This window comes from Eublepharis macularius, chromosome 3, assembly GCF_028583425.1.
Source record: "Eublepharis macularius isolate TG4126 chromosome 3, MPM_Emac_v1.0, whole genome shotgun sequence".
In the NCBI taxonomy this organism is placed as follows: Eukaryota; Metazoa; Chordata; class Lepidosauria; order Squamata; family Eublepharidae; genus Eublepharis; species Eublepharis macularius.
Window position 1 is genome coordinate 48,233,234 of NC_072792.1, and position 10,612 is coordinate 48,243,845.

General features: G+C 39.8%; 1 protein-coding gene across 2 annotated transcripts in view; it reads left to right on the forward strand.

Annotated features, from left to right (window-relative positions):
• Positions 1 to 9,920, forward strand: part of EDAR (ectodysplasin A receptor) — a 97,095-nt gene extending 87,175 nt beyond the window's left edge. For both annotated transcript variants that reach the window (XM_054974326.1, XM_054974325.1), the window contains exons 6-12: positions 1,853 to 1,939; positions 3,972 to 4,100; positions 4,492 to 4,566; positions 4,888 to 4,960; positions 6,516 to 6,675; positions 8,476 to 8,536; positions 9,056 to 9,920. In XM_054974326.1, the coding sequence (XP_054830301.1) occupies positions 1,853 to 1,939; positions 3,972 to 4,100; positions 4,492 to 4,566; positions 4,888 to 4,960; positions 6,516 to 6,675; positions 8,476 to 8,536; positions 9,056 to 9,375 (905 nt within the window). In that variant the 3' untranslated portion in view covers positions 9,376 to 9,920. The remainder of the gene's footprint in view (positions 1 to 1,852; positions 1,940 to 3,971; positions 4,101 to 4,491; positions 4,567 to 4,887; positions 4,961 to 6,515; positions 6,676 to 8,475; positions 8,537 to 9,055) is intronic.
• Positions 9,921 to 10,612: the final 692 nt, after the last annotated feature.

Sequence of the window (10,612 nt, forward strand, 5' to 3'; positions counted from 1 at the left end):
AAATGTGTATTTGTTTTTGCCATCGTCTGGGGCATTTTATATTGTGTAATAGTTTTCCATTTTATTAAAAAAACACATTTTATTTAGAGCAAGCACATTTCTTTAGTTCATAACTCATGAGACACTTTTCATGCACTACTAGAGAACTTAATTTCCTGTCAAATTTGTCGGATGGAGCTAGGCCAAAAAAGTTCTATACTTTCCAGAACTGCAAAACAGCAGCTTTTGAAAAAAAAATCTGGCACAAATGTCTCCAAATAAATTCTTCAATCCCGCCTATCTCCAACCATTGTTCTATCTTTGCCACGAAGCTGTTCGGTACAATAATGAACTGTCTGTTGCTCTCTTTTTCACTTAGCTATGCTATCAGTGTGTATATTTCTTAGAACTATACTTTCAAGATAATGGAATCCAGAAAAGGCACTCATTCATCTACATGCTACTTGGTAATTTTAGATCCCAATCCAAAAATTTAATGGGCTGGATCCTATGACTTCCTTCCACCAAGTCTTCCTTCAACAGACTTTTCTTTGTCAGAGGAAGCTTTTCTTCATCAGAATAAGTAATTTGCCATTGGAAGAAGTCTTTCTCTGTTGAAGGAAGACTTAATGGAACAAAGTCATAGAATCTAAATCACTCTGTGGTTACATAGGCTTGCATTGCATATAGCAGGAGTATTCCTCTGCAGCTGCGCCCCTCCCCGCCATATTCCATACAGCATTTTATGCTCAGGGGAAACTAACAAGCCAATTACAACACAAGTGGCAAGGTTGGGAAAATCAAGATAAATCTTTAATGTGAGTTCAGTGAATGGCTCCATGTCCGTTTCTGGACTGTATGTGTTTGTGAAAAACTGTATATGCATGACTCTCTCTTTTGCTGCAGGTGCTGGAGTCAATAACACTTTGTGCATGACACACCAGGGCTTGCCACAGTAAACAAATCAAGTGTGAAAGATAATGAGCTTTTCCAAAAAAGATAATGAACGTATGCCACTGAGATCTTGCCAGCCATCAGTTCCTTGGGGCACCAGCAGTCTACATTTCCAAGTGTTTGGAAATGTGCATCTCCTTTTCACACTTTATGTATTTACTATAGCAACCACTAGCAGCTGCAGTAAATACAACAGCTAAGTGAAGTGGCTCCAAAGCCAGTCACATTTGCAGATATTTAAGAACACTCAGTGGACAATCAGTTGCTCTGCAGGGCCAACAAATTAGGCATAAAAGCCAAGGCCTCCCCTGGTCCTTCATCCTAGCATTGATATTTAGAAGTTTATTGCCTTCAGTTAACATGGCTAGTAGCCACAGATAGACCTCTCCATCCATGAGAATGTCTCATCTCCCTCTAAAGCTGTCTTTGCCAGGAAGTCAGAATTGGGGATGGGTTGGGGGTTTTTTGCTGTTAACTCTAATAAATAGAACCATTAAAAGTATACACATGTTAAAGATGTGGAGAACTGCTTTATTATATTAAAAAGATTCGATACAATTATTTGTTGGATACCCAAAGAAACTTGTTTTATGTGTTCCAACTAAAGCTAACAAACAGACACATTCACTGGTTTTGTTTTTAAGACCGATGCACACTTACCAAAGTATACACCAATGTATACTTACTAGAAATGCCCCATTGAAATCAGTGAGTAAATATGCTTAGAACTGCACTGTAATTTCTCTCTAGCATTCAGCTATCAAAAGCCATAGAGAAATGTATGCCAAATGCTTATTTTGCAAGACAGTCTCATAAATCTGTGATGATGTTGTTGAGATTTCGGTTGTTTTTCAGTATGAGAATATACGGCTGAGATTTTACGAAGTAACCAGGAAAATGTATGTGCTTATTATTGCAGGTCTAGGTGTTACTTCTGGGGTGTCAATCAGTTTCCCAAGCACTTCTGGAACAAGCACTCGTTCTCCATTCCAGCACATGCACAAAGGTAAGAAAACCTGTCTGTTTCACTTTTGCCTTCAGCAAATCTTCATTTCCTGGCTAGTGGAAGGAGTCTGATACAGAAGTGAACTGGGGTGCTGAGATCCACGAAGCCTCTTGTCTATAGAGAAGCACAGTTCAATGCAGTCTCAGAAGTGTGGGCTGCCTTTATCTATGGGTCTGCCACTAGCAGGCTTCAATTCTGCCCTGGAACTGGATACCAGTATTTAGATGAGGATTAAAATGATTTCTTCAGTCATGAGCACTGGTGCTTCAGCAGGGATGAATTTGTGATGAACTTTGCAAATGAGATGAGCATCTTTGGATTAGAAGTTAAATTTAGCTTCCTTTATATCTCTAGCATCTCTATTTAGAATGGGGAAATGTATTGCATCTATATATTTTTTGCTTTAAACTATGTTATCATGAGAGGAAAAAAATTAAAATCCTACCACCACCACCACCACCACCCCACAGTGGTAGCAACAGTCCCTAGACCTGGTCTAAATCTGCAAGTGCATTCCAACATGCATGATGAATTGCTGTTGATCATGGCTTTTGTTGTTCACCTGCAAATGTAGGGACAATTCTGCCCTTCAATTAAGACCAATTAAGACTAATTTCTAAGTATAGTTTTTATTGCCAAATATTTTGCGATCAGTATAGGACAAACACAAAACAAATTTCGCTATGTACAGAAACATATTGTTACGTGCTCTCCAGTTCTCTGAGAGTCTCTCTACCCAAGACATCTTACACGGGGATGCTCAAGTGACTTACTATCTATGTGGTCTTATATTCAAGTGTACTCAGTCTCCCTAGCAGTGCATACGTATCCACAATAGGAGAACAAGTGTAAGATCTTTCACTTGAGTGTCCCAATGTAAGATATCTTGTGTAGAGAGACTCTGAGTGGTAGAGACGTTCCAGGGGAAGAACGTACCTGGATTGGTTCCTTTGGGAGGAGAGCGCTCTGAAGTCTTATGAATTTTCTGTAGTATTTGCTTTACTTACAAATGTACAAAAAGAGCACAAACATACAAAAAGAGCACAGAAAGAGGCATTCCTTCAGGGCAGCAGTTCACGTCAGGTCCCTAGAGAGAAAAATCCTGCATCCCCAACTTCAGCTAACCCACAATGCTATTTGTCTGACTCAGTTGCTGTTTTTTCACACACAGACACACACCTGCCTCTTTCCTTCAGCTGAGGGAAGGTTACGTATTCCAAACCCTGGCAGGTGATAAAAAGGGCCATACATCTTTTTTCCACAAGCCAGGTCTAGGTCACCCAAGATTGGCTTTCATACTCTTACTGTCAGACACCAGCTGCTGTGAACTCAGGGCCAAACTACAAGTGACGAATGACACAGGTTGGACACTTGTCAGCTTCCCTCAAGTTTTGATGGGAAATGTAGGCAGCTTGGCGGAATGTTGGACAAGTGACAGCTGAAAAGTCCATTGGACAGCAATTGGAGAGCCAAACTGCAAGACCAGGACGCCTACATTTCCCATCAAAACTTGAGGGAAGCTGATTTGTCGTTTGGCCCTCAGTTTCCAAGCTCCACAGGGCCCCCTGATTCAGACTGGGATTGTAGTGCAATGGGAGAAGGAGCTTCAGCCTTGCCCCATGTGCCATTTTCTAAAACCAAAACGGCCCCCAGTGGTGTTATTTTTCAGTGGAAACCAATGGTTAGGATAAGATTTTCTGACTAAGCAATTTATCTGTGCAAGTGTGGTTTGAGGAAAGTGTATGGTGGTGAAAGAGAGAGAAAGAAATGTAAGGTTATCAATTCAGTTTAATTGCACTTTTGAGTAGGAGTTATACTGCCCAGTGTTCAATGGATTAAAGCCTTAAGTTACAGTCCTACAGCCATTTACTTGGAATTAAGCCACATTGAATTCAGCAGAGTTCATTGTTCCAATTAAACATGAATGAGACTGGACAGTTAGCTTACTCCTGGTTTCATTTTATATATGTTTTTTCCCATTTTCTTTTATATTTGTGAACGTGCATTAATAATCTCTCTTTTGTAACTCCAGGAGATCTTTCCGGACAAGGACATCTCGCTACTGCTCTCATCATTGCTATGTCTACAATTTTCATCATGGCAATTGCTATTGTGCTGATCATCATGTTTTACATTGTGAAAACTAGAACGTCAGCTCAAGGTAAACTACCCACCGATAAAAGAATTTCAGTTTCAAGATTATATTTATTTTACATGCTTATTCATTTATACTTCACCTTTCTCCCCAGTGGGGACCCAAAGTAGATTACGTAATTCTCCTCTCCTCCATTTTATTCCCAAAACAACCCTGTGAGGTGGGTTAGGCTGAGAATGTGTGACTTGCCCAAGGTGAGCTCCCATGGCAGAGAGAAGATTTGAACCTTGGTCTCCCAGATCCTAGTCCATCATTTTGACCACTGTATCACATTGGCTCTCTTTACAGCACAATCCTAACTTCAGGGGGTTTAGAAGAGGGTAACTCTGTTTAGGGTCGCACTCTTATGCTGCTGCTGAAAATGAGCATTAAACAGTGACACATCTCTCCATTCCAGCTTGCTGCACCAGCCATCCAGTGAAGACTGTAGAAGCTCAGGCCAATCTGCAGGAAGAAAAAAAAGAAGTGCAAGGTTTGAACTGTTTTATAATTCCTACTTTTTTACACACCAGATCCCACGGGGCTTAAATTGTTCTAATGTAATGCTCTGTACAAATCTATTATTTTAATTGCTTGAACACAAATTCCATTTAGTAGAAGAATACATGGGAAAGCATCTGTACAGGCCAGAAATTAACTCAATTCACTCAAACTAATTAAAACTCAGCCCAACATTTGATAGATTTGTACTGAAGTACCCATATGGACAAGTTAGAGTAACCATTGTATTCACAGATGTAACATTTTTTACTATATTTCATTTCTGTTATTATTTCTATTATTTTATTTGCAGAAAATGTTGTGATTTTCTCAGAGAAAGATGAGTTTGGAAAATTGACAGCAACACCAGCTAAGGTTGCAAAGAGGTATGTCATATTCAAACAAATGTGTTTAAAATGTAAAAGAAACATAACTGTCATCAGAGAGATGAAAGAAACGTTTTCGTGGTTTAAATAGATGGCACAATAAAAGAAATAAGTTTGATATATGAAACCAGAATATAGAAGAATGGACATCACAGAATTCTTTAAAAGGATGGAATTTAAGTTCCGTTGCTTGAATGCTTTAAAAACAAACTTGAAAACAAGCTTTTGCATCTGGTTTGTGTATGACTAGATACAGATAAGAATCTCTGGCATATGAATTGATCTCTATTAATTTAAGTAAAAAGACAATTTTTATCTGCTAAGGAATAGAAACTTGATTGAAAGTAAATTAATGAGTACAGCATCAACTAGGAGAACCATTCCAAGTACATCAACATTCCTATACCTGGAACAGATTGCAGGATAAGGGCAGTGGTTCCCAAACTTTCTGGTATGGTAACCCACAAGTCCAAATTTACTTTATCTGGTGACTCATCCAGGGCTGCTCCAAGAGACTGAGAAGGAGCTGGGGGGGGAGATGCCCAGTTGAGGAGATGTAGGAAGATGGTGGATGTCGGCAAAGAGTTGGGTGGCAGTGGCCACCCACAGAAGGTAGAGGGCAGTGAAGCACTGCAGGGGGCTGGACAAGAGGCTGAACTCCTAAGGAGCAGCACCAAGATAGAGCCGATGCTTGCACACACAACTTTCTCTCCTCCTCTTGCTTTTTCATGCGCTGAACAACTCAGCCTTTTTCTTCCTTTACTAGTTGCCGGACAGCTCCCCCCACCCCACTCATTATTGTCATAAAGAGGGAGAGCAAGGTAAGAATGTGAGAAGCTAGAAAGGAAAGAGAAGAGAAAGAGAAAGGTGCAAAGGGCAGAAACAACTGTTAGGGATGGCTGGCTTATAACCCTCTTTCAGAGGCTTTGCAACCCACTTTTGGATTCCTGACCTACAATTTGGGAAACTGCTTTAAGGAACCATTAACTATTTCCCCAAAAGCTTTGTTATTATGAATAATAGAAGCTCACAATAGCATGGACCAAGTCCTGGAGGGCATATAAAAGTACCTATTGTTCACCTTTAATTTCCAAATTAGGGCCATGTCCATCTGCCCTTAAAGGGACAGCACACAAATGGAACGCTGGCGATGTCTCTGGATGCAGGCCGCTTGGCTTCCATTTATTCGGCACCTTTTCTGGGACCGCAGAAAGTGTGTCTGGATTCATGAGGAAAAGCTGCCAGCATTCAGTGAGTGGGCCATCCCTTGAAGGGCGTGTGGGAATGGCCTAGGACACGATGTAGGATATGACTGTTGAAGTAGAGAGCTTGTGATACCTTCTTTTCTCCAGTGACTGGAGTTATTTTCATGCTAAGAGCACTGTTGTGATGCTGTTACTTCTTATTCACATGACAAGTTCCACTGTGATGTTCTTACTGAGGGCTCAAGGATACACTTTATTCTGTTATGATGATGATTTATGAAAAGGCATAGCTGGAAATCTAAATTCTATCCTTTTAGAAAAGCAATTCTTCCTTATGTTTTCCTTTTCAGTGAAAACGATGCCTCTTCAGAAAACGAACGGCTTTTAAGTCGTAGCATGGACAGCGATGAAGAAGCTGCGATTGACAAGCAAGGCACTCCAGAGTTGTGCTTGTTGTCTCTAGTACATTTGGCTAGGGATAAATCTTCCACGAACAACAAATCAACTGGCGTAAGTCTCATCTGAATTTTTAATATAAGTGTTTTCACACCTAACATTACAAGCCATTTTGGGAACATTTGAATCTGTAAAGCAAATGTAAAGCTCAATGTTATCAGCTGGCACATTTGATTTTGACAATCAACTCAAAGGCACTTGAAGAGTCATGGATGAAATCACCAAAATTATTTGGACAAAACACTACAATTTTCATGCCCTATTTATTTACTTCATTTATAATCTGCATTTCTCCCCAAAGCTGCTTATATCATTCTTCTCTCCTCCTATTTACCCTCACAAGAAACCTGTGAGGTAAGTTAGGCTGAGAATGTGTAACTGGCCCAAGGTCACCCAGCGAGCTTCCATGGCAGAGTGGAGATTCAAACTTGGTTTCCTAGATCCTATGAGAGGGCTGACCCAAACCAGCTTTTGATAACAACAGGCTTTTCTTCCACTGTGCTTCAGCAATCCACCCTTCTTACCCACAATCGTTTTTATTTATTTATTTAATCGTATTTATATTCCGCCCTCCCCGCAAGCAGGCTCAGGGCGGATTTTTAGGTTGCTCTGTCTTTACTTCCTGTCTTTAAACAGCTTCATGACAGGTAGAAATCAAAAGCATGCACCTTCCCTGGCATGGCAAGAGGAACAAATATACTTGTCAATTTTCTATCATCAAGCTGTTAATCGCACCAAGCCTCTTCCAGCAGCAATTCCAGCTGTCTATTGCAGGCACAAGAGGTTGCAGAGCCCATGACAGGACTGCTGCAGGATTTGTGAGAGAGGAGCTTCACCTTCAGGCATCTACCCTCAACCATGATTTTTTAATGAATTTAGTCGAAAACAAAAACTTTGTTAAACTGGATTTTACTCCAGCCAGAAGTTTTTAAAACTTGTTTATTGGCAAAGCACAGGTTCAGATTAGAACCTTCTTTTAGAAGGTGTAGGTAGAATTGCTTGATTCACCACAGCTGTCTCAGCCCTGCTGCAACCCAGAGATGTTCTGCACTAATGTTATTTTATATAGTCTTCCTGCCAACATCCCAAGGCAGTGTCTAGTCAAAGAACAGTTAAATTGCTCAACTATATTAGCAGCAATGCCATTGATCTGAGATAGAAGAGTGTGTGAGAGAAATGTGAACTCTTCCTTGAAAGTCCAATTCTCTCATTACCACCATTCCATCTTTTCTTGGGCCTCAGATACATACCACATGGAGGGAGACTTCTAGAACAGAAATTCTTGGCCTTTTGCTACAACTAGCTTCCCACGAAATCTCCACAATATGTATTTGGCCTACTGCTACTCGTCCCTCAGTTAACAGCCTCTTTTGAGCTTTTCTTTCAAATTACTCCAGTACTGTATGCAATAAAAAGAATAAGTAAAATATTCTCAAAGCAACCGGATTCCTGCAACCTTTTGAACAATGGCCACGTAGTTATTTGTTTTGTATAAGTTGCTCTGGTTCTATTAACAGTGAAAAGATGCAGAGAAAACTTGAGGAAACTGAAGCCCTTCTGTTCCCCCGGGGCCACTTGAAAATTTGTGGAGCCACTCTACAGATGTCACAAGAATTGCCCACACATTTTAGAAGTATAGCTACAAATGCTAGACAATTTCTTTTTTAAAAAATCCCCAAGAATCCTCAAGGAGCTGGATTCTGCTCCTAACTCTAAATCTCTGTCTTTCCCCCCCGGAATTCCAGAATACATTTAACTGCCTTGACGTGTCTCTGCTTATTTTTTCACACATCTCTGAGGAAACAACTAAGTCCACTTTTAAAATAAACATTTTTGTGTTTTTATTTTCCTTAGATTCAAAGCCGGAGGAAAAAGATCCTTGATCTGTATGCTAATGTATGCAGTGTTGCAGAAGGTGGGTGAAGGAAAGTGAATACATAAAGTCAAAATATTAATTTATAACACTTATCATTTGCTTTCTTGAGTAGAAGGCTATAGCTGCAAGACAGCCAATACGTCACAAACAATAAATTTAAATGCATTCAGCTCTGGCAGAGATTTTTTTAAAGTTAATTTTGGAAGCAATTGGGTTCAACTATGGAGAGAAAAAAATATACCGTGGTACCATTGCTAGCCTAGTGCTTTAGACAAGTATTTTCTAAAATCTTGTACATTTCTGTAACTGTGTCAATCGTGTTCACTGACCCCAATTAGAATGTTCAATTGCAAGGTGAAATTAAAAAAAAAAGTCATGAACAAGAGTTAGTTAAACTGTACCAGAAAAATAATAACTACTGGGAAAATGCATATGCTAAAAACTGGGGTGTTATTTTCTGTGACGCATACAACACTGCAAGGACACAATTGAACACCTGTATATAAGATTCAACTTGGAAGAACAGGTACTGAATCTGTTCCTAAATTCTCTTTCTAGGACTCAGTCCCACAGAGCTTCCATTTGATTGCCTAGAGAAGACCAGCAGGATGCTCAGTTCTACATATAACACAGAGAAGGCCATTGTGAAGACATGGCGCCACCTTGCCGAAAGCTTTGGACTGAAACGTGATGAAATAGGAGGCATGACGGATGGCATGCAGCTCTTTGACCGTATCAGCACAGCTGGCTACAGTATTCCAGAACTGTTGACAAAACTAGTGCAGATTGAACGGTTAGATGCCGTGGAGTCTCTCTGTTCAGATATCTTGGAATGGGCACAAGTGATGCCCAAGCCTGATCCAGCTGTAGCCTCATGACATGCATATTGGTGAATTTCATTTCAAAAAGAACTAGTGGAAAATAGAGAACCCTGGAACCATGGGCCCCAGAATGCGACAGACTCTTGAAAGCATAGATGGCTTTCGGATTTCGGTAGCAGCATTTCTGTTGCTCTGAGAATAAAGTGAGCCAAGACTTGTTACCGGGTTGCCACAAACCAAATTGAAGGACCTCACAGACTTCTTGGATTGGAATCACTTGTCCAGAAAAAGAGAGATTATCTAACTCAACTGAAAAGCATGGATACCGGTCAACGGCCAGTGTCAGTGCTGGCTGTGAAGAAATCCAATTTAATTGCTGTGACTTGATTTGCTTCAAATTGCAACAGCTGCTAGCAGCATCAGATTTAGTACTGCAGGTCAGGATACAAATAAGAAGCTTGCCAGTTTTGCTATCCCCAGCATTTACCTGATTATCAGTTGCCTTTTCTATGTAACACATCGGCTTTTTAATAGTCAGTGAGCCTGAGGATGAAGTTATGTTAACTTAGGTTAGTTGATTTACAATTTTTACCACATTTAAGTCTAACACTGCAATCCTAAGAAGAGTTACTCCAGTCTAAGCTTATTGATTTCAATGGGCTTAGACTGGAGTAACTCTTCTTAGGATTGCACTGTAAGTCTTCACATTTCAACATACGATGTGTCTTGGGCATGTGTGGTCTGCACAGAATTGAATAAATACTGTCATATTTACCAGTGAAAGTATATGCTAATTATACAGTTAACAAGCATAATTTATGGATATGGTGCTTTATTAAGTAAAAATAATTATATGGTCATCTTTGATGCTTCAGAAGGAAAAAAAAATAGCCTTATAGGTGGGAAGGTAAGGGCCTTTACCTTCACTGCAGAGGATCATTACAGACATAGGAGATCCAGTGCTGTTTGTAAGTTTGTACAGTTAAGGTTATTATATTTTTTAAAAAAATTATATCAGAGCTCTTTTTACAGAGAGTATTTCAGCTTCCCTCAGCTATCCAAAGGCATGATCTCCAACAGAAGACAAAGATACATATCCATTTCATTCCTTGCATTTCTGATCTATTTTAGCCAAAATAGCTTCTTTATAGATAACTACAATAGGAATTATTCAGGCCACAGACACCGAGAAAATACGTAATAGTTGACAAACTTCATTGAAAAACAGTTTTGTCCACCATTACAACTCTTCTTTGCAATGTAAAAACACAGATGAGCTTGAGGAAAATGTTCT